Here is a 27,542-nt window from a genome sequence, read left to right as displayed (position 1 = left end):
TATTTGCATTTTTATTTACTATGAGGAAAATTGTAAATGGATTGGATGATGTTGGGATGGTAAAATAGAAAAATATTACAGATGACACCTGGGTTTTTGATCTGAGTCAACTGGGTGAGAGGTGATGTCATAAACTGAGACAAAGACTCAAGAAGAAGTGGAACAAATTTGGTGGGGAAAATAAATTCTTTTTGGGGTGTGATAAGCTTGAGATGCTTACTTGAAATCTGAGTGAAGATTTTGCATGGGCAGATAGTTGTAACACTCTGGAGCTCAAGAGAGGGGTCTGAATCATCAATCATATTTAAATCCATAACATTGGATGGGATTGCACAGGCATACTGTGCAGATGGAAATGAAAACTTAGCAATGAGCCTTAGGATATTCCATCATTTAAGGAACAGAAGAGACGAGAAGGATATAATATAACGAGGGAGATTAAGACAGAGAAATTGACGGTAGGAGGAAACCAGGAAAAATTGAATTCTGGAAACCAAGTGAAGAAAGTTACTAGGTGAAGGGGAGTGAGGCTAAGACTAATTCTGATAGAGAAGAAGTATTGACCATCTTATCTGACAAGATGGAGGTTATGGGGGAAACTCGAAAAGATTAGAGCAGTTTCCATTGGAGTGGTGGCGACAAAATGGATTGACTTGAAATGGCTCAAGAAGAGGCTGGGAGACAGAAACAGAGACAACTTGTACAGAGAAAGCTTTCAAAAGGTGTTTGCTGCAAATAGAGAATATGAAATCAAGATAAAGTTTTTTTTGTTTATTTGTTTTGCTTAAGTTGGGAAGCATTATAACATATTTGTAAGATAATGGGAATGATTCAAAAAAATATTTCAGGAGATAATGAACAACTGCAGGCAAAATTTTCTTTAGTTATCAGAAGGGATGGAATTCAGTATGCAAGTGGAGAAGTTGGCCATAAAAAGGAGCAGGAACTGTGCATACATTGTAACTGGAAGAAGTGGAGTTTTGCCAGGTATCTACTAGAGCCAGGAGGTAGAGACCAATGAATTAAGGCTATATGAAAAAGAAATGATAATAGCAAAGGTCATAAAAATTAAGTTGAGTAATGAGGGAAGTCGGCACATAAGGGAGACTGAATGTACAATGAAAACACATTAGGGTCAATGGCCTGAAGTTCCCAATATTATCAAATATTGTTGAAGTAGAGATAACAGCTTAGGTGAACTAAAAAAAGAGAAGCTGCTAGCCTAAAAGTAGTGTACTTGAAATAAAAGTTCTGGAGGTAGTGCCATAAATAGTACAATGAATGAGAGTGGGAGGCTGAAGCTATTGGACGTGAATAAGCAGGGAATTGGAAGTCAGGAAGTTGGATGAAGATGGAGAGAAGTGAGAAGATTCAACAAATATTTAGAATTTAAATTTTTTTACTGGGTTTGGTAATTAACTAGATATGAAGTAATTAAGAGAAGAAACTCTTCATGATTATTACTAGGTTTCTGACTTGGAAAGTTGGATGGATGTTGGTAACACATTAACTTATATGTGACACAGTGTGGCGGCGATAAACTCATGAATGTATTTTTGGATGGGTTGAATTTGGGGTAATTTTGGTAGATCCAAGTGATGTTAAGTAGGAAATTTAATGTGCAGCTATGGAAGTCTCCATATACAGGTGGAATAAAAATGAATAGGAATTGTGAAATACAGAGAACTAGTGTTGATGTAGTTTGAGAAATTTACACTTGAAGAAAAGGAGAGAGTTAGGGAAATAGTTAGAGAGGGAATAATATCAAGAGAAGGATATATTGAAGATAGATGAAATTTGAGTCTGGTTTGGAAGGCCTTATAGAGAGTGAAAGGGTAGAGACACAGGAGAGAGAGATCATCAGTTATAGGAATTTCCTGAAAAATCTAGAAGAATTAGGGGGCAAAGGAAATGTGAAAGGATTAGACTTGCAGACAAAAAGACACCTGTCATCATTTTATCAGGAGAGAGAAATAGAGGGTAGAGAAGATTCAGATAGATGAATAGATAAAGGCTGATGGAGTTTCTGTTTAATGTTCTGTATTTTCTTTGAAGTTTTAGATGAAGCCATCTTACCAAGAAGGAGGAAGGGTATGTTTTAGTATGTGTGAATGTGTGAAGGGAGTAATGGTCTGAGATTTTAAAATTCAAATATAAACTGTGCTAATTTTTGCATTTAAAATATTCTGATGCTAATTCATAGATCATCAATAATTTGCAATGTGTTACTCTATGTGTATCCAACTGAAGGTCACCCTTTTTTATTTTTGTATGAAAAGTAACAGGTTGTGGTTTGCTATCAATGACTCCGGACTCATTAAATTAGAAGACTGTTAAATATCTAATCAGAATCTAACAGCATCCTGTGTGTGTTCTGAGAAATTCACAGATTTCAATACCTGTAATGATAATTGCAAAATGCTGATATATAACAATTACTCCAAATTACACCATTATCACAAACATCAGCAATTTTTTGTGTGCAATGGTGCAGGTGTATATCAGGAAATCAGGATTAGTTTTTCCTATTTCAATGTCCTTGAAATGCTCTTGAGTAAGGAATTATGTTGTAAGGAACAATCCCTTACAAATAAAATATATTTGCGTCTGAATGTATTGATGTAACTAAATTTATCCTCAAACCATGGTTCTTGTCTTGGCAATTTGTGCCACGTGCCTCTCTTAAATCTAAAGCCAGTAAAGGTAGAATTCACCATCCTGATGGTTAGAGCAAACTAGCCGGGATTTAGGTATTTCTTTTTCTTTTCTTCTTCCTTTTTTTTAAAAGGTTAATTATTATCTTCAATATATTTTAAAATGATATTTAAAATTACAAAAGTAAAACATGCTCAGTGTATTAAATATAGAGGTATGTGTGTATATATGTATGTTTATCCTTCTACACATTTACTCATATATTAATACATACATATAATAACAAAGGATTTCGTTTATTTACAGATATGGGAACACCACACATTATTCAGCAACTTACCTTACTAACTTAATAGTACATTATGAACAGCCTTCCAGATCAATAGCTTCTTTTTATAGTTGCATTGTTTTCCCTACCATTAATGTACCACCAATCCTATATTGAAAGATAGATTGTTCCAAATTTGTGTCTTTCACAAATTATAAAATAACATATATGTGTATATCTGGCATTATAAAAAATATGTTTAGCTGGCATAAATTAAAATACATTGGAAATATTCAATTTATCATTCAAATTTGTTAATCATTATTCAAAAAAATCAAATAGACAATATATTAAAAATTATAAAACTATAAATATTTGAGTTAGAAAATATTTGAGTTACAGTCTCATTTATATTTATATATAATTTGATATCATAATTTTTTATACCTATCTAAAATTAGATGAGTCCCTTCAAAGTATGGCTGAAAGATTTCACCAAAAGTTGCCAAGGACTGCCTGATTTAAAAATTTCTTCTAATGAATGTATTGCTGTCTTTATGGTGTCATCAATCATGTATAGAGAGGACTTGATGGATAAATAAGCTTAATTGATCTTCTTGCAAAGTTTGTTGATTTTTAAAAAATTGGTTTTAAGTAATCCTAGATGGACAGATATACATAAATGGATCTTTAATGTTTCAAAAATTCATAAGATGACTCTGATCCTATATAGTTTTGAAATAATTTAGTAAAACTTAAAAATTAACTTAGTTCTAGCAATGCCTAAACCTTTTAAAAAAAATACTAACTCTAGATTACTTCAAAGGGCCTCTCCCTTTCTTTTCCCTCCCTCTCTCTCTCTCTCTCTCTCTCTCTCTCTCTCTACCTCTTGCTCTCTTTTAATTACTAAGACATCATTACCTGATAATAAAGAATAACTAGAATGAATGTTACAGGTTGGTGACTGTTGCATATCATCCTAAATTTACTGTTGTAAATTGTTTAAATTAGATTGTTTTGTTTGTTTTTGACTATTTTGGCAAAAAATTAAAGTACTAATATATCAGTGGTCCCAAAGAGATAATGGTGTTTTCCAGTCACCAACTCACTTCTGGGTAGTGAAGTTAAGGCCTATTAACTGCTATCTCTTGTTCTTCTATTTGCCCTAAGAAAAACAAATTTTGCATTAACTCAGGTGACATGATTATAAGTAAAGGTGATCCATTTGCCTAGGTAATTTCCCACATGGAAAAATAAAGATGTAATCTGAAAAATTAAAAGACTGAGAAGAAATTTTGTAGATAAGCATCAGTCAAGACATTTAAAAGAAATTAATAAGTCAACTTCATACTGCTTTTAGATTTCCTTCATGATCATTTACAAGATAAAGAGATTTTAAAATATCCATGCCTGGATGCCTAAAACAGCATATACTATCAAATATAGCCTAATGTTAATAGTGTATGTAATTTCAATAATAAAAAATAATAGACAACAGATTGAAAAATTAATATTCTAGCTAGGAAGAGAATCTGGTTCATGTAGATGTGGATTTATTTTTCCTTAGTAGGAATGACTTATTTTGCATGTAAATGAAATGGTTTCAGGCAAAGTGTAAAGTTGTCTTGCTATTATATTATTTCAATGTTATTTGAATTGACTTAGGTTTGATTTTGTTTTCTTTGTTTATGTTATCTGGTGGCTCTAAATCTGTATTCAGAACATCTGCAGAATCATAACATCTTCTAAGCAACTGCTTGAGAAAAAAGTGGGTTTCCCCATAATTAGAAATGTGTTCTAATTAGGGATTGGGCATTTATATAAGTTCAAGAAAGAGTTATATTGTTAAACATTGTTAGATGCTCTAAAATGTGTTCTTGTGATTTTGGTCACAATAGACCTCCCCTTAGGATATAAAAGCTATCCATTCTATGCTAAAAACATTATTTAAACAGGAGCGCAGTGAACAAAAGTCTCTGCAAGGACGGTTTGTTTGTCTTTTCTCTGAGTCCTCTGCAGAGTATTTTAAAAGAGATAGAAACAGCTTCACCCTATCATTTTTTTTCCTTTGGGTTACTTCCAATCTGCTATGGGCCCAGGAATTAGAAAAATTGGATATTCATGTTTTGCCAAGTTAAATGCTAAAGAAGTACTCTCTGTTTTTTGCATGTTCTCTTTATTGATTTTCCAGTACAATATTTGCTTGAGGTTCGTAAATTATGAAAACATTTTAGTACTTTTGAATTTTATCACTATTTGAAAATGGATGGCAATGAATAGGCTGTCCATTACAACATATTTAAATTCCACAACTCAGAAACTACATTCTAGAAGAAGCTTTACAAGCTTCTACTTAGTGTTACTTGTAGATGTGTAGGGCACCTCCCCACCCCACCCCCAATAAGAGTATTCAGTCAAGGCTGATGTAGGTAAAGCCTGGTAAATAACCAAGAGACTGTGATAATTAAGCAAACATAATAGAAGCACCAGGGTTATTAACTGTTACCTGAAAAAGGGAAGAGCCATCTGTTTCATCTTTTGTTTTTAAAAATCTGATTGTCTAGAGATAATGCATTTGACAGCTGAATGCAAGAAAAGAAGTTAAACTTGGAAAATCTGGACATAGTTCCTTTTTCGGTTAGGACTTGGGCTACAAGTGAAATTAAGCCCGATGTTAGTGGCTTCAACAAATAGTTTTATGTATTATTCTTTAAAATACAGAAGTCTAGAAGTGAGGGAGCTGTTATTGCCTTTGGTTCTATGGATCAGTAACATCGGGGTCAGAATCCATGTCATTTTCTTATCTTTCTGTTTTGGTAGTAAGATGGCTGCTGCAGCTCTAAGCATTACATCTGAGGACACAAGAGGAGGGACAGATTTCATCAGCTGTACCTTTCCTTTCCCAGAATTCCTCTAGCTGAAATTTGCTTTTCTCTCATTGGCTAGAAATTTGTTGTATATTCACATCAAGATGTAGAGAGACTGGGGAAGTTGTTGAGCTTTTTAAAAATCCCTAGATTAGAAGGTTTTAGGGAGCAGGATATTAGGAATGACAGTTGGGTTAGTCAACCAGAAACTTTGACACAGTATGGTGAGGGTGAGAGATAAACTAAACTAATACAAACAAACAGAAATAACTAGTCCAAGGATTATTTTCATTGCTTTTATGAGAAATTATTATTTTACTTATTACTTAAAAATCAGAAATAAGCAAATATTAAACACATATTAGCTTCAGTTCAAGAAACATGAAATAACTTTTCCCATTTTCTTTTCACTAGAAATTCTTTACAATTACATTTTTGTTAAGTTTAAAAATATATAGGAGGGCTTCCCTGGTGGCGCAGTGGTTGAGTCCACCTGCCTATTCAGGAGACACGGGTTCATGTCCTGGTCCAGGAGGATCCCACATGCCATCAAGCGGCTGGGCCGGTGAGCCATGACCGCTGAGCCTGTGCATCCAGTGCCTGTGCTCCGCAACGGGAGAGGCCACAACAGTGAGAGGCCCGTGTACCGCAAAAAAAAAAAAAAAAAAAAAAAAAAAAATATATATATATATATATATATATATATATATATATATATGCAACTCTGAAATTGTTGAAATATTTACGTGCTTTTAAGGGTTGATTTAAGATTAAAAGTATCTAAATATTTATAGAAGTAAAGTATGCATTCAGTTATTTATTTGTGTAATAATTATTTAATGATTCTTTTCATGAGATTAACTAGCCTCCAAAAAACATGGGGACATCTGTGACACAATTCCAGCACTTAAAGGGCTTATATTTGTCCTTTCAAAAATTGAAATTCCATTATTTTACCTTTAAGCTCTGAATATGTACATGTCCCTAATTTTATTTGAAATTTACATGTTGGTCATGAAAATAAGACCCTTAAAATTGCAGTGCTATTGTAGAACTCCTAGATGAGCTAAATTAAACTGGAAGTCAGTAGATAGCATGGGATATATTAGAACTAAATGTTATAGATTAGAAATAAAAGAAAATTTGCCCTCAAAGGGATAGACTATACTTAAGTAGAGAGAAAGGAACAGTAATGAGCAAGGATCTAATTATGTGTTTGTAAGCTTTTTCCTAGCTTAAATAGGTGTGGAATGTGAAAGAACACAGAAAGATAGAAATTGCCATTTGCCAAAATAAGAGACTTAGGGAAGAGCAGGAAATACCTTTTGGGAGGAGAAGCGCTATTGGAATGAAAGTTTATTTTGGAATTTTTAAGACTGAGATATTAGCTATCTAAGTGGAGACATCAATTGAAATTGAAATTAAAATATAAATTTAGAGGAGAGGAGGTCTGGACTAAAGATATAGATTTGCTTATCACTACATAGACAAAGAGATGGAGGATATCATATCTAGGGAGTAAATATAAGTAGAGAAGAGAAGAAATCCAATGGTTAAGTCCTGGGACCCTTCTACCTCTAGAGGTCAGGGAGGTAAGGAGGAAGCAAATAACAGAACTGAAAAGGACTGACCAGATAGAGGAGAAACTCAAGGAAAGACAGTGTTTTAAGAAAGGGAAAGTGATCACCCACATGATGCGTTACTAAGTGATTGGTTAAGATTAGATCTAAGAATTGACAATTTAATTTGACAATAAGGAAACCATTAGTGACCTTGACAAGTACTGATTTCATGGAGAAACTAAATTGTAATGAGAATTAGTTTAATAATTAATAGAGCACAAGTGAATTGAGCAATTCACAATTGTTCCAAATACTATAAAAGTCTTAAGTGAAATAATTGCATTTTTTTCTTAAATATATTATCACCTAAAGTATCCTATTTGTTGTTTGATTTATTTAATGATAATTATTGAGAATCTTCTTAGAGAATATTACTGGAGGTATAGGGCAATATGAAAGTAGAAATAACCTTACAGGGCTTATAATTTACCTAGAAATAGAAAAGAATCTGAGAGAGAATAATTATAAACAACTAAATTAAGTTTAGTTTGGGAGTGTATAAAAGAGACACATAGTGCTAAGGGAAGATACTCTTGTAAATATGATAGCAAAATGGAATGAATTGGGTCACAGAGATGGCAATAAATTTGAGGCCGTTTATTAGCACTTAGCCCTTTATATATGAACATAAGGTTGTTCCTATGAAAATTACCAAATCATAAAATAAAAAGTATGAAGTGGCCCCTTTCAGAATCATTATGTTTAGCTATCTTTTTCAATTACAGAACTTTCTTTAAGTTTAATATTTAATGCCAAATTTTAAATTCTCCATAAAGGGGATGTCATTAGGACTCAAAATTAACAAAGATCTATATAGACTTACAAAGGCACCTGGTTTCAGCATGTGTTACCAATGTGAAGAGCAGCTCCATGTACAATAGTACAAATAAGATTTCTAAATATATTAACTATTTTAAAGTTGTGTTGCACTTAAAAATGAATGGTCTCAAAAGGTCAGAACAAAAATAGATTGATACAGCCGACTTCAACTTAATGAGAGAAATCAAACTGAAAAATAACAGTTCCTTAGGAAAACAAAGGGAAAGGGGGAGGAAAGAAAACAGAAATGAAGAAAAGCCCTTGAACCAAGCTTTTTCTTCTTTTGCATTTCTAGTGTTCCCAGAGAAAAAAGAAAGTATTGGAAAAATTTAAAGGAAATGACATTATGTTATCCATGGCTCTCTTCAACTAAAAATGAGAAGCTATTAAAATCAACACAGGTATAAGTCTTGATATTAGAGGAGGAACAAGGGAACACAGAAATTTGAAGGCATAGTGAAAAGATAACAATATACCTGTATATTGTTCTGCATCTCAAATCCATAGACCCCAAAGAATCAATGCTTCTCCTTCCAAATGTCTTTCTCCTGATTTCTCAAGTCCATGAATGGAGTCATCAGCCTTCCACTCACGCAGGCACGGGAGCCTAGCCATCTTTGACTCCTGCTTTGTCTGCCTTCACCATCAGGTTTATACACTGAATCATTTCTGCTGCTGGAAATACTTTTCTACCTCATCCTCTATGCTTTCCTACTATGTCCCTCACTGCCACCAATAAGCACTATTAAAATAGCTAACCAGTCTTGAAAATATCTTCTCTTCATGGCCTATTTATCAAGTATATTAGGAGAGTAAGCTTCCTAATATACTCTTATAGTCATATGTTAATAGAAGCAGAAAAGATTTTAGAGGAAACCATGCCAAGATTCAAATCTTGACTATCCACTTAGAATGCTTATGACCTGGGGCAAGTTATATAACCTACCTCAGATTCGTCATACATAAATAATCATGTCAGAAGAATTATTTGACATAAGACATATAAAACACCTGGTAAAAGTCACTTTTGTTTTTTAATCCTGGAAGAAATGTTCAGTGACCCCACATGGATGTCCAAAATCCTGGCATTTTCCCTGCAGCTGTACCTGTTCTCATAGTCTCCTCCCTTCTCATTTCATCCAACTCCCCATTACCACTTGGAAGTCCCCTCAGAGGGAAATAAGGGTACCAGCAGGGCAAAATAAGTAGAAAACATGTCATCTGAATGAAAAGGAGTTGTTTTTTTTTTTTTCTTTTAAGAAGGACACTTTCTTACTCCCTTTGTGTAAGCATTTCATCAAAAAAAAAAAGTTTTTAGTCTAAGGCAAGGATTGGGGTGCCTTAAAAGCATACTAAAAGAAATCAAAGATGCTTTATATACATATTTGTATGTAAAATAAAAAAAACTATTACTTAAATAATTAGTTTGTGAATCCTCTCAAAATGGGACTGCTTAAATCTGTATTATGTAATTATACCCAGTAAACATGACACAAATGTGTGGTGTAATGACTTGATAGATAAAGGTGAATCCAAGTTGCCATAGTCTATAATACCTGTTAGTAACATAGATATGTGAGATTACAATTATTAGAATGAATGGAGATTATGAGTTGAAGAAAAATTTTAACATAGGAGAGCAAAGAATAGTGCCTTTAATGATTTATTCCTCCCCCACTTTACTTCAGAGAGAAGTATTTAAGTAATATTTTCTGCTCTATTGTGAAACTAATTAATTCCTAGCATGCTGAACAATTTTGGTAGGTCACAACTGAAATTTTCAGATTTTTATCTTCAATTTTTTAATCCTTTGGCTTATTGCTTCAGATTACCATGTCTATGTAATGAATAGGTAATAGAATGGAGTAGTACTTAGTGGATTATATATTTTGTAATTAAATATTTACAATTTTCTGTTTGTTTCATTAAACATACTTATATATTCAATCTATACAGATGATGTTAAAAGTGTTCTACTAATATAAACATTAATGATATTGTGTAATAGGTATAAACCACACACACACACACAAGCCTGAGAACTAAAAATTCATCTGAGCTCTTACAGAGATCTGTTAACAAAAAATTTCTTCCTTAGCTAATTCCCTTTCAATATTTCATTTGTAGAAATTCATAGGTGTTTGTCAATTATACCTCAGTAAAGAAGAAAAAAATCATAAGTGTAAAATTCATAGGTGGATTATTTGTATCTTCAGGATGGTGTATTTAATCAGAGAATAGTTGCCTCAAAAATCAAATGTACAGGTTTGTATGCTTTCCCTAAAATTGTGACAAACAAAAACCCGTGTATAGGTGTAAATATTACTTATAAATAGAAGGAAGGAATTACCAAGAAACTATTAGAAATTTTTCTCAGAGCTAATTCTAGACATAAAATAATCCAGATGATATTTACATATTCATTTAATGGTAATATCTCTTCTGAAATACTTTGTAACACTGTGTTATTGAATAATATGTAACTTTTTCATATTGAAAAAATATTGGGGAAAAAAGATTTATTTAAACACATGAAGACAAGTCAAGAAACATTTAAATTTAGTTAGGAAGAGGGGCAGTATGTTTTGCTTCATTTGCTTCAGCACTCAACACTTCTGGTCATAGTTAAGGTATAATAGAGGAATCGTGAATCCTAATCAAAGGATAGAGATATAATGTAATACTCTAGGTCTCATCAGATAAAACCTGTAACTGTCAACTGATGTCTACCTCAGAGTCTGACCCACATCACTTTCATTTGCTCAAAAAGAAAAGATGTGTCATATTTATAGAGCAGGTGGAATTCTGGGTCAGAATAAGCACAGTTTTCACGAGGGGAAAAAAAAAAAAAACATGAATGTGGCTCTCCTTGCCCTAGTCAGTAACCCTTAAAATGTCTTCTGGGGAATTTCAATATTTCCTAGTGTTTCAAGGTCTCTTGTTTCAAGTCTGAGCCGCTTTGGGGAATACTGAACAGAGTAACAATGCAGTATGGACTATCACTAGAATGATAGATACAGCTTAATTTTGCTTTTCTTAAAGGAAATCCAGTGTTTTTTTAAGCCCCCCAAATCCTCTTAACTGTTTTCTCACTGAAAAAATAAAATGAAACTCAGTGAAGTATAAGATCATTTATAAACTTCAATAAGAGCATAAAGGATTTAATAGACTTAAATCACAGTGAACATAACAATGCAGCTAAAATGATAGTCTGATGAGAACTACAATATTAAGATATAACTAAATACAAAATCAAAGAGTTTATTAGAACCACCTAAATAAATTTATGTTTATTTTGTATTCTCTACTATAGGTATTAGGTATTAAAGAAAAATCTGATGAATTGTATTCATCTACCCTAAAAAAATTCTAGTGAATCATCTTTAGAAAGACAACATATATAGTTGAAAAACTGATGGACTTGAGATTACAAGATGTAAAATGTTAGCATTACTATTTATGTTTAACCTTGTCTAAGTATATTAACTTTTCTGTGTCTATTTCTTTATTTTTAAAATGTAGGTTATAAGCTCAACATTGCATAGTTATTGTGGTGCAAATATGCAGTATATGTAAAAAGAAAATTTTAATTAAAAATATAGAAGTATTAGAATCAAAAGTCCATAGTCAATCTATTTAAATTATTTGAACTTAAGTATAGTATATAAGACCAAATAAATCTCTGGTTTACCTCTATGAAAGGGGATATTTCTATATCAGGATAGAAAGTCTTTGACATTTTCATTTCAATTAGATTATTTCCCATTGAAAATGAAATGAATTGTTTGTGATACTATATGTGCCATAAAACTAATGAGTTCCTAATGGCAGTCAAATCTTGTTTTCCTCTTACTTGGACAGCATTTTTGCTATGTTTAAACTGCTTACTTACATAATTAATATAATATTGAAAATGGCCCTATTTGCAAAGTTGCATTATTTATCTCAGTTGGCAACTGATTCTAAGAATTTTCTTTCACTAAAGAGTCAAAATGTTTTTGATCAACTACATTTTTCTTATAGCAAGAGCCAATTAGGAAACGCGAAGTATATTACTGAGGATACATTTAACCTCTGGTTCATGATATACTCATGCTTTTGTCTGATGGTCAGGATAACATTTTCAGAGGGAAGATAGGGTACAAGATGATAGCCAATGTTATCTAGTTATATTTTTAAAAGAAAATATAAGATTACAGAGAATCATCGCATCTGACTCTAATTTAGGAAACATCCATTTATGTTATATATAGGTTTATTACAGGCAGTAATTAATTTACCTTGCCAGGAAGTGAAACTTGTTAATACTTAGTCCTGTATGAATGTGTATGTATTTGTTTGTTTATTTATACATATATATGTAAAGACTTGTTATCTTAAGGTGTCCTAGATTCTCTAAATTGGGCTAAGTGTTTATTAAAGGATAAACATTTGATTTATTGCTCACATAGGACACTTTTGAGAGTGAATGGGGTTCTACTCGTACTTAACAGTGGTACAAACCGAGACTGTCCTGGCCTACGGGAGGCATATGATTTGCCAGTGCTTAAAGGTATTTGATTTAAGAATAGTACTAGGCAGGATCTAGAGGCAAGTGTATCAGATCTCAGGAATCCAAGAAAGATTAGCTGGCTCCTGCTATGTTTATTTTTCATTGCCTTACGTGAAGCATGTACTTATGTGTATCTCAGCTGAGTCATCTGATAGAGGCACTGCTCACAACCAGCAGAGGCACAACATAATTAAAGCTCTGACTGGTCTGATGTGAAAACATCTTTCCAGCATGATACAGCACTATAAGGAAAAAGCATGCAGATTTGAAGGTAAACACAAAATAATAATGTTAGAGGCACTATTTTATAATTTTATTTAAACTTTCTTATACAAAAATAGTTAAAATTATCTGAGTAGCCTGAAGCTTTTCTTGTTTGTTTTTACTTCTGTGTAAATTTTTTAAAAATCAGCTTAAACTTTAGTGCCCATAGATAAGCAGTGAAGTAGCCCTAAGTCTGATCCAGCGACTTCTGAGGACCCATCTTCAAACTATTTACTTTAGAAGCATCTAAAAGTGGAGATCTCTGTTTTAAAGTCAATACCGTCAGTTACAAACTATACTGTCAGTGTGTTATAGGGCTGCAGATTGATTCCTTTATCTGTAACCGAAAATTATTCTGTATTTAAGAAATGAAGAAAAATATACCTATATTATAAATTTAAAATCATTTTATTTGGTGAAATTCATATAAAAGAATCCTATCGATTTAGATTTGGTGACTATATTAGTCAAACTACCAGTTTTACCGTTCACAATTTTTTTTTTTTTTTTCCGGTACGCAGGCCTCTCACTGTTGTGGCCTCTCCCGTTGCGGAGCACAGGCTCCGGACACGCAGGCTCAGCGGCCATGGCTCACGGGCCTAGCCGGTCCACGGCATGTGGCATCTTCCCGGACCGGGGCACGAACCCATGTCTCCTGCATCGGCAGGCGGACTCTCAACCACTGTGCCACTAGGGAAGGGAAGCCCCTACATTTACAATTTTAAAGAAAATACCACTGCACATTTTTTCTAGAACAGCCTGCCCTTGACATTAAATGAAAATTGGTATAATGGAATAGTTTTAAAACCATTTGAGTTTTAATCATAAATTATATTGACTTTACTATATTTTATTTGTGGTCTGTTATCTGGAAGGAAACAGATCAATGAAAGAAAATATTTGGATGTTTATAAAATCAGCTTCCATGATTCTCTCACATTTTATATTCTCCAGTGAGGAAAAGCATGGTTCAAACAGAGTAATGAATAATAAGAATACATCTTATATGAGTAGTATGGTTTGGGGAGACACTACTCTTCTATATATAACTGTTTAAAATAGGTAACTGCATTCAAGGCAGTAGAGTATAATGCATTGTGTTGTCTCTGAACTTCTAAATGAAAGTGTGAAAACCAAGTTACATGCTTTTAAATAAATTAGTCAAGTTCATTTGTGATTCAGAATCCTTATTATATCAGTTTCTATGAGTAGACAATATCAGTTTCATTATACTATTTCTAAATCACAGAATAAGGTAAAATATCACTTGATAGCATCCTTTTAGAAAAAGCTTGCACTTATCACTTGTCATGTCCTATCTTGTATACTTTAGGGGATCCCAGCGATTTTTAATGGACAGGCAAAAGATAGGAAACAAAGAATAATCCTGTTACAGATAAGGGATTACAGAGTATTCTAGATCTCTTGGTTTTGATTTCATTAATAGTGTCACATTTTAGCCTCTTGGAGGCTACTCTGACTAACATATAAGAGGACACACTCTCTTTCAGGAATATAGCCTAGTTGGCAATAGTCAGCATGAGACATAGGAGGGATATACAGTAATTTTAAAAAGCAACTTAAGTAGCTATATCCCTTTTATCCAAAGGACCCTTATAAAGAATGAAGCATTAACTCTCAGGAAAAAAAAAAAAATGGGCATCTATCCTACACCTACAAATATCTAGGAATCATCAAAATTGAGGGGGGCATAGGAAATGTGTAAGTAGTGTAATTTTTCAGATTGGAGTGGTCTTATAAAACATAATGTTAATTGTAAGAAACATAGTGGTAATTAAATATCTCAGACATATTAAGCTATAATGAATAGAAAATATCTGCAGGAGCACTTAGATCATAAAAGTGGACAGGGAATAGCAAAATGAATTCTTAATTGAAAAGATGCAAAGTAAACATTCAAAAAGAAAAAATAAAGAAAGAAAACAAGGCCATTATTGTAAAACTAAGCTTTTAGATGATGATTTATTTTTTCTGTATTTTTATTAAATTTAATTAACTTTTATTTCAAAGGGAAAATAAATATATTGTAGAATATTAGAGAATGCCCAAAAGTAAAAATACAAAAATAAGAACACTAGAGTCATAGTATCTTATTGTACATTCTTCCAGATCTTTTTATACACATATACATGTATGTGTATATGAATTTTTTTCTGATTTAGATCCTACTGTTTTGTAACGCAGTCTTTTCAATTTCTGGTCCACGTCTTTACATGCCAGCACATTTTTATTTCATCTCCTATCTAATCCATATTCTAATTTCTCAAGTTATCTAAAAAATTTCTGTACAGTTGGCTTGTCCATGCTAGAGTCCAGACCAGGGTTGCTTTTTTTTTTTTTTTTTTTTTTTTTTGCGGTATGCGGGCCTCTCACTGCTGTGGCCTCTCCCGTTGCGGAGCACAGGCTCCGGACGCGCAGGCCTAGCGGCCATGGCTCACGGGCTTAGTTGCTCCGCGGCATGTGGGATCTTCCCGGACCAGGGCACGAACCCGTGACCCCTGCATTGGCAGGCGGATTCTCAACCACTGCGCCACCAGGGAAGCCCCAGGGTTGCATTTCATGTCTGGTTTTGTGGATATTAAGTCTTCTTAATCTAGATCAGTACCTTTTTTCATGATATTCACTCATTAAAGAGAACAAGCAAGTTTTCTTATAGAATATTATCCCTTTTCAATTTAATTGGTTGCTTCCTTGTGGTTAATGTTCTTTTTCAAGAGTAACTTTCCCTGGAATAAGAAGAGTTTGGCCTCTTAAAATGTCCAAAAAATCATTTATGTATGAGTTTTAGGTGCAGAAACTCTAGTTCTTTATTTCTTCAAGTTGGTTGTACCTTTATCATTCCTGCAGAGTAGTAAAAGAAGAAAAAAGCTAGAGGAATGCAAGTCAACCGAGGAACTGCTGAAGGAAAATATCAAAACTAAAAGCTAACTAGAAAAATCATAGAAATTACTGTCTATTGAGTTTTTGAATGTTTTATTTTCATTGCCATGACTAAACTAAGTAGTAATGATATGATAACTGATATCCATCCAAATTAGATGAAAAAAAGTAGAGTCAGGGATTTTGTTTTGTTCTATTGGAAGTGATCATTCTTAAAATGAAAAAAAAAATTTTAATTTACAGTGACATTGACAAATATTGTCATAAACACATACCATTTATTCTTTTGCAAAATAGATAAGCAGAGGAAGTTTAGAGTTTACTTCAAATCTACAATTAACAAAATACTGGGGACTATTCTCAATCATACATAAATCCTTTGCAATAAAAAATTGGGCTCAGGAAACAAAAATACAGTTCTTTTTATAGTAGTGGCTTTTCAGGGATGTGTTAGGCACTTGAGCTGAAAATTATGCCTTGGGTTGAAAACTAAAATATTGTCTAAAACACATATAACTGGCATACCAAAAATGTGATCTTATACACACCAAAACATCACAATGATGAGTTTGTTTCCGTACTTTAAATTTTCTCAGCATAGATTTTTAAGGCTTTAGAAAATTCTATTTAGGAAAATCTAGTTGAATTATAGCAACATTTCAGTATGCTGTAGGACTTTGAGCTATCAGTAAACAACCTTTAGGATGAATAGGATGAACTACATTTTAAGGTTTCTTTGCAGTTTTTTTTTTTTTTGGTTTTTTTTTTTTTTTTTTTTTTTTTTTTTTTTTTGTGGTACGCGGGCTTCTCACTGTTGTGGCCTCTCCCGTTGCGGAGCACAGGCTCCGGACACACAGGCTCAGCGGCCATGGCTCACGGGCCTAGCCGGTCCACGGCATGTGTCATCTTCCCGGACCGGGACACGAACCCGTGTCCCCCGCACCGGCAGGCGGACTCGCAACCACTGCGCCACCAGGGAAGCCCTCTTTGCAGTTTTATATGACAATAATATAACAATTATAATGTTTTAAAGGCATGACTTAATTTATAGAAGAAGTTACCCAGGTTTTTTCCCAGAGCTCTTTAAAATTTAAAAATTCTATTAAGGATCATCTGCTTTTGTTATTTCTGATCTGTCTTTGAGCAAAAGTTTACCTTTCAAGAACAAGTAATTTCTTTTTTTTTCTGAAGGATGGTAGCTGTATAGAGTAGGTTCTTCTATAAATAGGAATATAAAATATAAAACACTTTACTATGGAAAGCATGAGCATTCAGGGAATTATTTTTTAATTTTGATATCTATCATGACTTCATAGTCAACACCTATGTGTTTTAATTCTGAACTACTTGCTATGGCATATGAAATTAATATATTTCAGGGCTCTGACTACAGAAAGATCATAGATACTACTCTACTCTAGAACAAGAAGTTAAGACCATAAACATTACTTTTCAAGCAAGCAAAAAACTTATCTTAGAAAACAAAATGATCAGTTTCAAAATTATACATTAGCTAACAATATATTAGAGAAACATTTTAAGAATAATAATCTCCAGTCAATTTCTTCCTAATCCCTTTTTAATACTATTTACATATTTTTATTTAATACTTAGTGTGTAGACCTCTTTCATGGGTGTATGATGCTTAGTCATACTTTTAATGATAATGCTTACTCCAGTCATCATAACTCTGAAAACCCATCTGACTCAGTTCTTCATCTTTCTTGTACCCTTTGTCCCAGCAAAGTTGCCCTTGCCAGAGTTTGAAATAGTACTTTTGTCAATGCATCTCTCTGTTGGTATCTCTGTGTACCAGAGGTGTGGGGTTCATAGGTCCTCAGACCAGTAGTTCTCAACTGGCAGTGGTTTTGACAGACGTTTGACAATGTCTGGAGACAGTCATGACTAGAGGATGGAGGTGTTGCTGACTTCTAGTGGATGGAGACCAAGGATGCTGCTAAACATCCTAAAATGCAAAGGACAGTCCCCAGAATGAACAAGTATCCAGCCCCAAATGTCAACAGTGCCACTGTTGAGAAAGCCTGCTTTAGAGAAAATGTTGAAAATAATATTATAAACCACAACAATACTATTTAAATGCACTTCTACTTCTTTAGATAAAAGTAAAATTAAAATGATTTAAAATGATCCTATATCAAAAAATTTGGCATACATTCTTCATTTTATTATCAAATTTTACATTTTTTCATCAAATGGCATGTTGTGGCTGCTCACCCCCAAAGATTAGTTGTCTGTGCATGGTTTATTATTAAAAAACAAAGCAAAACAAAATACAGGTACAGTTTTTACCATGAGAAAAGTTTTGTGAAAGCTTTAATGCATTTTTAATTTGCATTTCTTCTAATTGACTAGACTTGTGATATGTGGACAATGGCTTGTCCAACTGCTTTTTCCTCGTCCTCTGTCTTTTCTCTCTTCATACTGTTTTCTTTTCTTTTCCATTCTGGTTGGCAGGACTCCTCTAATTGCAGCCGGAGTCATTGGCGGGCTCTTCATCATGGTCATCGTGGGTCTAACATTTGCAGTTTATGTTAGAAGGAAGAGCATCAAAAAGAAAAGAGCTTTAAGACGATTCCTGGAAACAGAGGTGAGGTGTTCATTTCTTCTCTTTAAGTGTTTAGGGATTTTCATTAGGTTTAGAAGGTTTAGATACTCAGTTTTTTAATCCAAGAGAAAATTCTATTCAATTTCCTTCTGAGGGTTTATATTTTATAGTATGGTATACAAAGTTGATGGAAAATCAGAGTATATAATAAGTGTAGTCAAGGCAGCCTCATGGCTTGAAGAAGGCAAATGGCAGGGGTCAAGGAAATTATCATATTGGGCCAGATCTGTTTCTTTTGGAGACAGGGGTCCATTAACAAGCTCTATGATATACAAGTAGCAGAACTAGAAAATATCTGAGTCAGAGAATATCTCAGTAGCAGAACTAGAAAAATGTTAGAAAGCGATAGAATTTTTTTGGTTTAAAATAAAGCCAGATTGGCAAGCAATTTATGCTTTAATTAGGGCCATTAAATTGGTAGCCACTGATCTCATTATAGCAGCAGTGAAAAGATGAGCTTCAGGATAAAGCTTAGTTTTGTAATCACATAGGCCTTATCACACTATTTATTAGATGCATTTAATATTATGCATGTTAGTTATTGTGAATATGTAAATTATCCATAAAATACTATAATTTCTTTTGTATTGCCACACTGAATTCTCTAGCATGCAAGATGATCATTTTCACCATAAAGGTTATAGGGGAAAAAAAAAGTGCAGAAGACCATGCGTTACCATATCCTTCTCAACTTTAATCCTACCTCTTTCTCCTGATACACGTATCCATGCCTATCTGAACATTTCAGAGCAAATCTGTACTGAGACAGTCTGCCTTCTTTGCATTTGTTTTCTGTCTCACTGTCAGTGTGACAGTTTGACTTTTCCTCTTAACACTGAAAGAAATGGGAATATTCTTCATTCATATGTTTCTCACACTGATAATGAATTAAATGTTAGCTCTTTTCCCTCAAAAGTTAAATCTGGATAGAGTTATTTGAAAATTTCAGAAAGCTACTATACAGTTACATATAAGAAGATACTTCTTTTTTTTTTCTTTTTTTTTTTTTTTTTTTGCGATACGCGGGCCTCTCACTGTTGTGGCCTCTCCCGTTGCGGAGCACAGGCTCCGGACGCGCAGGCTCAGCGGCCATGGCTCACGGGCCCAGCCGCTCCGCGGCATGTGGGATCTTCCCGGACCGGGGCACGAACCCGTGTCTCCTGCATCGGCAGGCGGATTCTCAACCACTGCGCCACCAGGGAAGCCCGAAGATACTTCTTTCTAATGATTGAAGTTATCTGAAATTAAATGGGCTGTCTTATCAGTAGACACGTTCAAGCATAAAAATGGTAGTTATATACAACAAGTGAACATACTAATGATTCCGACTTGAACTGGATGTTAAAAAAGATCAACTTGATCACTTTCAGCCTTGTACATGTGAAGATGAATAAAAGTTTGGGCACAGCACATGTGCTGTGCATATTTTCAGGTGAGCTAGGATGGTGGAGGCAGGTAGAATTCTCCCTTATGGACAGCTTGGAGCAGTCACTGAAAGAATTCTGAAAAGTGAAGTAAATAAACTAGAGTTGGAAAGGAATGAAAGGTTTGGAATAGCAGTGGATATTTAGGTGATTGAATAAATAGAAGACAAATTCTGTCTCTTAACTATGTGTAGGAAAAGCTCATTGCTATGAAAAGAATTGTTTTGTTTTGTGCTGTTAATATGGTGCTTTCTAATAATGCCCTCCAAATTGGCATTTCATTACTAAATAAACACATACTGATTGGTTTTATAAGCATATTCTATTTTTTATAGAAAGTTATCACTTAGGACTAAATTAGCTAATTGTTGAATTCTCATCTTTCTCTCAGTAAAAGTAAATAACTGTGATTTTCTACCATCTAAATAGAAGAGGAATTCTTAAGATGTTCAACTTAAATTCTTAAATACTGAAGCTAGAAATCTGCCTCAGATGTGAAAACTTTGTTAAAGCATGATATGTTGTTGGAAGGTTTTTAAAATTGATACACTTCCCAAAATCATGTTGACCCAGATTGTCTTTTTTCTGTTGCATGCATAAAAGTAGAAAATCTTTTTTTCAATATACACTTATTGAGATGCACTCTAAGCTTGATGCTTTGATAGATGCTGTGATTTAGAAATGTATTAATGAGTTATAATCCTGTCCCTTGAAGAGTGACCGATTTGGTGCCTATATTATGGCAGGTAATGTTCCAGAGTTTTTCACCTATGTATATACCATTTCATCCTTTAACAATCTTCTAAGATAATTATTGGTATACCAATTTCACAGATGTGAAATGAAGGGCCAAGGAAGGCAAATTGTGTTCTAAGCCTGTAAGTGGCAACAATGATATACAAACCCCCAAATGTAAACTCAATTTCTACCATACTGGGTCACAAAATAAAACTGTGCTCTTTTAATGGTATAATACTCAAATTCCTGGGGGGAAAACTGTGTTTGTAGAAAAAAATTGAATGATACTTAATAAAATTGCGGGTAGAATTGTAAAGTTTTCAAAATATGAAATTATTGCACAGTATATGCCTATATTTAATACATGTATATACATTTTTAAGTCTATCTAGCCTAAACTGCTAAAATCCAGTCCCCAATCTTGCATATGATTTTTGTATGACTTTTGTATATGATTTAAAAGTTTTATAACTTTTAAACTTATAAACTTTTATAAAAGTTTCTAAAAAAAAAGTTTCTTACTGTATACGTAGTATGTGTATCAAAATCTACCAGAGAGGGCTTCCCTGGTGGCGCAGTGGTTGAGAATCCGCCTGCCGATGCAGGAGACACGGGTTCGTGCCCTGGTCCGGGAAGATCCCACATGCCGCGGAGCAACTAAGCCCGTGAGCCATGGCCGCCAGGCCTGCGCGTCCGGAGCCTGTGCTCCGCAATGGGAGAGGCCACAACAGTGAGAGGCCCGCATAGCATACCGCAAAAAAAAAAAAAAAAAAAAAAAAAATCTACCAGAGAAATTCTGCACAGCAGGATTCAAATGAATGGGATCCTCTGCAGGAGATTTTTTTCAGATTTGTTAAAGAATTGTGTGACTCTTTCTGAGATTTATGGGACTTGAATGCAGTTATATGCATTATTACAAGATAAATTTGAAATTGAAATAAAAGTGTATTAGTTGCCACAGTTAAAATTAGCTTAAGAATATTGATAATTTTTATCACCTTTCCCAAATTCTTTCCCAAATTCTTGCTAACATCCCTAAACTTTACCTACATTCAATATTCTGTTTAGCTAATTAAGTAGACCATGATGTTCACAGAAGCATTATAATAATAACCAAGCTGAGGACCACAGTGCAGTTAGCCTTATAAACAGATACTTTGAAATACTGTGGTGGTTTTCAAGACAATGTGAGTAGGAGTAAGCCTTAATTATTTCCTTATGCTGAGGGAGAACAAACTATTTTTCTGTGTTTAAAGTTTAGTTCTTTTATTTAACTTAAAAATAAATTTAAAAAAACTCTTGTTTCTCTGACTTGCCTTTTTCCTCAAGCATAGATAAAACTCTAAAATTTTAACATACAGTATAAACTTTTTGGTACCCAGAGTCTCTCTTCTGTCCACATTTTTGTGTTCACATAGTCAAGAAATTGGCACACATTTACATACCTTTCTCCAGCTTACCCATCCTCTCTGGCAATGGCATCTAAACTATGACATCTAAAATTATCAGCCTAACTTTACCTCTTTTGACTACCCAGCCCACCTTAGGGTGTGGTATTTCCCAACTTAATCTCACCCTTCAGACCTGTCCTTCTCCCTGTATTATTCTCCTTCATGCCTTGTTCCTTCTCCCTGATGCTGTGTCCAAACTGTTCTTCCTGGTGGCAGTGTCCCCCCCCCCACCATCTCCAACCATTTTTATTATCTCAAGACCAATTTTAAAGTGTGCTTCCTTTTAGGAAGGCACAAAAAGCATACCTCCCTCCCCAGTGGTTATTTTATTCCTCTGCATTTCATAGAATTCCTTTATGATCTAGAATCAATTCATAGCCTTTTAGAATTTTTAACCTAGAATGTGCTCTAGGGCCTTGCTACTTAAAATGTGTTCAAGGACCATCATCATAAAGAGGAATCTCCTGGAGTTCTGTAAAAATGCAGATTTCAGCCACAAATCCATATCTACTGAGCCGGAATCTGCATTTTAACAAAAAACTCTGGTAATTCATATGTACATGAAAGATTTAGAAACACTGTCTTGGTGTATTGACATTGTGCTAACTTGTTTTCTTCTCTTCTGACATGTCTCTCCTGACTTCCCTGCTAGGTATTAAATGATAAGAAGGTAGCTTTTAAAAAATTGTATTTATTTAATTTTTATGTATTGAATTTCTTGAAATGAGAAAAAACTTTGAAAGAGTACACTGGCATAAGTGAAATCTCTAAGTCTCAGCTGAAGTTGTCCAAAAGGAGGAAGCATGTAAAAAGTAGAATTAAGAGCCCCTAATTAGTCTCTAAATTTCTATAAAAAGTGGGAAAAAAATCCCCTAGACTAGTATGCCTCAAGGTAGGTACACATTTGTTACTTGTGTTCACCCAGCTGAACAGCATGAGAAGAGAAAGGGTAGGGTCAGAAGGAATTGTGAGTGATCCATTTTACAAACATTGTTTGTCAAGGAAAAGTGGTCTTGTGTGTGTTTTCTATGTGTGAGAAAGTAAACCAAACAGAAAGAAAAAGAGAGGAACACTGATTGTTGGATCGAAAGTTGTATAACCTGTACTCTTTTTGTTTTGTAGTTGGTAGAACCCTTAACACCCAGTGGTACGGCGCCTAATCAAGCTCAACTACGTATTTTGAAAGAAACTGAGCTCAAAAGAGTAAAAGTACTTGGTTCAGGTGCTTTTGGAACTGTTTATAAAGTAAGTAGAAAATAAGACATGCCATCAGTAATTTTCAGTTTTGTTTCAAACTTGTTTTAAATAATAGCCAAAGTTATTGTTCTAGCCAACCTAACTTCCTCTTTAATATTCAGAAAGGAGAATCTTTATAGTATTGAGAAGTTGCTGAACAAATGAATTCATTAATTTTTATTGACCAAACTGGGTTGGATATAGTTATGAGAAAGCAGGAAACACGGATGCAAAGCCAAAATATACCTAATTTTCTCAATGCCTTCTGAGCTCCTTTTGATATCATCTCCCTTTGGCAAATTTGTCCTTTTCCAAAATACCCAGATCCAACCCATTTTTCTTTACCCCTACACAGGAGGAGATCCCCGAGAGACCTGGGCAATGTGCTCTTCTTTCTTTTCTCTAAGTTCAGTTTAGCTAGAAGGAGAGGGTGACGACATGGGTTTTTAATAAGAGAGATATTTCTGGAAATGGAGAGCTTGAATGATAGCATTTTCATGTTTACATATTTAACTTAATTACAAAACCAATTCAAAGGCCAGGCCCAAGGTTAATTGTGGTGAAATTTATTTTTAATGGTAAACAACAAGAATAAGAAGCTCTGTTGGGATAGTACTAAATCTTTCTTGTAATGTCCATTACTTCAATTCCCAAGATTTGCTTTCACAAGTTTCTCAAAGCTATATGCAAGCCTACATGTTTACAAATATGTTGGCTAAAAAGATCTTAAGAACTTTACATCTTAAAATGTTATTTTTTAATATTTAAGACAGATTTATTTAATGGAAATTATTAACAATTGGAATATAAACCTTAATTTTCTCTCATGAATTTTCCAAAAATAATGTAATCTCTTGAAAATAAAACTTTTATTCTATGGTCAAAATGCAGAAATTTTTTAATCTCTTGTTCTGCATATTTTGTTTGATTAAATTCAAAAGTATTAGCTGATCTTTTTTGACCCACCTCCAAGAGTAATGAGAATAAAAACAAAAATAAATGGGACCTAATTAAACTTAAAAGATTTTGCACAGCAAAAGAACCATAAACAAGATGAAAAGGCAACCCTCAGAACGGGAGAAAATATTTGCAAATGAAGCAACTGAAAAAGGATTAATCTCCAAAATATACAAACAGCTCATGCAGCTCAATATCAAAAAAGCAAGCAACCCAATCCAAAAATGTTCAGAAAACCTAAATAGACATTTCTCCAAAGAAGACATACAGATGTCCAAAAACACATGAAAAAATGCTCAACATCACTAATTATTACAGAAATGCAAATCAAAACTACAATGTAATATCACCTCACACAGGTCAGAATGACCATCATCAAAAAAATCTACAAACAATAAATGCTGGAGAAGGTGTGGAGAAAAGCGAACCCTCATGCCCTGTTGTTGGGAATGTAAATTGATACAGCCACTGTGGAGAACAGTATGAAGGTTCCTTTAAAAACTAAAAATAGAAGTATCATGTGACCCAGCAATCCCACTACTGGGCATATACCCAGAGAAAACTATAATTCAAAAAGACACATGCAACGCAATATTCATTGCAGCACTGTTTACAGTAGCCAGGACATGGAAATAACCTAAATGTCCATCAACAGAGAAATGCATAAAGAAGATGTGGTACATAGTATAATGGAGAATTACTCAGCCATAAAAAGGAATGAAATTGGGTCATTTGTAGAGATGTATATGGACCTAGAGACTGTCACACAGAGTGGAGTAAGTCAAAAAGAGAAAAACATATTGTATATTAATGCATATATATGGAATCTGAAAAAAATTGGTGTAGACAATCTTATTTACAAAGCAGAGATAGAGACACAGACAAGACACAGACGTAGAGAATAAACGTATGAATACCAAGGGGGAAAGGAGAGTGGGATGAATTGGGAGATTGGAATTGACATATATACACTATTGATGCTATGTGTAAAATAGATAACTAATGAGAACCTACTGTATAGCACAGGGACTCTACTCAATGCTCTGTGGTGACCTAAATGGGAAGAAAGTCCAAAAAGGAGAGGATATATGTATATGTATAGCTGATTCACTTTGCTGTATGGTAGAAACTAACACAACATTGTAAAGCAACTATACTCCAATAAAAATTAAAAAAATATTATTAGCTGAGTACCTAATTTGAACGTAAACTATTCTAGGCTGACTTGATACCTTCTAGTCTTCAAATCCTTTTTATGTTTAAAGAGACACAATGTATCCTATCTGTTTCTCTATTTATATTGTGCTAGGAAAAAAATGGACTTCCATTTTAAAAGAAACTCAATCTTGGCATGTAACTTGCATATAGTCACAGTTATATTTTTAAAGATGACACGGTCTGGAAATTGAATTTTATTTTAAATTGTGTATACCATATAACTCAAGACTAAATATTATCTAGTGACCTCAGAAGGGAAAATATTAATAATATTTTATTATTTAATAATAAAGCTTTATTAATATTTTTGTTAACAACACTTATTTGCCCATTGTCCAAGATTGTTGCACATTTATTGAAATTACCTCTTTTAAAAGCTTATTGAAAGTTCCATAAGTATATTTAAATTTATGCTTATAGTGTATATGGTTGACCCTAAGTTTTAATTAATATATTAGTTCTTACAAGGACATACTGTCTTAAACTTTAAAGAATTATTCTTGACCACAGAAATTCAAGTAGGCTTAGCCAATTGCTTGGTTAATGCTTCCTTCTTGTTGAAGATACACTGTGTTTAAACATAAAAGATTTGAACCAATATCATGGTATAAGCATAGTTGAATTGTGGTCTGATGGGGCCTGGAAAATAATGACTATACTAATTTAAAAAGCAGTGCAAATTAATTCACACTGAATGTATATTCTTATTTCAAACGTATACTTTAGGACTATTTTAATATTGATGCTATATCTTTATACAGTAACCCCCTCTGTGGTTACTTTTTTTGAATAATGGTAAGCCTGTTCCCCACCTTAGTACCATCAAAAAGAAAGTGGGTCTTGGGTTTTTTTTTTCTCATTTTTACATTAATAATTTACAAAAAAAAATTATACCACAGGGAATTTGGCTTATTATTTTGCATTTGACACATAGATTTTCCTATTCACTCTAAGAACATAACCCTTAAATTCACCTTCTAAAGGTTAAAGTCTTGTTTTCTTTATTGTTTTCACTTTTTAATAATTCTTGTTTTTAGGTCTTCTCTTATAGTATTACCACTTTGGATAACACAAATACATATGTCTTAGCATAGAAGTACTAAGTGAAAAACTTTTAAAAAATATTTTCTTTATAACTACAACCAGCTGATATTAAGAAAAACAGGAAGTGGAGGTGTTCTGCTCAGGAATAGTAGACTATTTTTTTTTCTTCCTTTCATTTTAATGTTAAAACTGGCCTTAGAAGACATTTTTGATGTCAAGGCTAATAAATTAAAATTTGAGATTTTTTTTTTACATGTAACCTCATATCTGCTTCTGTGTTCCTTTGGGACGATACACTTAAAATAATATTCTTGTATATTCTCTGCATCCCTGTATTATCAGTATCCTCATTCAAATGATTGAATTGTTTACTCAGAAATGCTGTTATTTAGCTAACATTGTACTTTACCCAAACCCTGCCAACTTTATACTTTCCCACAGTGCACAAGTCCTGTTCGAATATAATTATGTCTCTATAGGAAGAGAGAACTTTATTTATTTATTTATTTATTTATTTATTTATTTATTTATTTATTTTTTAACATCTTTATTTGAGTATAACTGTTTTACAATAGTGTGTTATTTTCTCTTTTACAACAAAGTGAATCAGTTATACATATACATATGTTCCCATAACTCTTCCCTCTTTTGTCACCCTCCCTCCCACCCTCCCTATCCCACCCCTCTAGGTGGTCACTAAATACAGAGGTGAACTCCCTGTGCTATGCTGTAGCTTCCCACTAGCTATCTAATTTACATTTGGTAGTGTGTATATGTCCCTGCCACTCTCTCACATCGTCACAGCTTACCCTTCCCCCTCCCCATATCCCCAAGTCCATGCTCTAGTAGGTCTGTGTTTTATTCCCATCCTACCACTAATCTCTTCATGACTTTTTTTTT

The 27,542-nt window shown here is 33.6% G+C and overlaps 1 protein-coding gene across 9 annotated transcripts in view; it reads left to right on the top strand.

Moving 5' to 3' along the window:
- The window catches only part of ERBB4 (erb-b2 receptor tyrosine kinase 4), a 1,132,189-nt gene that overhangs the window by 867,825 nt on the left and 236,822 nt on the right, over positions 1-27,542 (top strand). For all 9 annotated transcript variants that reach the window (XM_067026813.1, XM_067026811.1, XM_059053753.2 and 6 more), the window contains 2 exons: positions 18,424-18,556; positions 23,310-23,432. In XM_067026813.1, the coding sequence (XP_066882914.1) occupies positions 18,424-18,556; positions 23,310-23,432 (256 nt within the window). The remainder of the gene's footprint in view (positions 1-18,423; positions 18,557-23,309; positions 23,433-27,542) is intronic.

The sequence above is a fragment of the Kogia breviceps genome, chromosome 2, assembly GCF_026419965.1.
Source record: "Kogia breviceps isolate mKogBre1 chromosome 2, mKogBre1 haplotype 1, whole genome shotgun sequence".
NCBI lineage: Eukaryota > Metazoa > Chordata > Mammalia > Artiodactyla > Physeteridae > Kogia > Kogia breviceps.
Note: the sequence above shows the minus strand (reverse complement) of the source record. Positions and strands in the feature narration are given on the sequence as shown.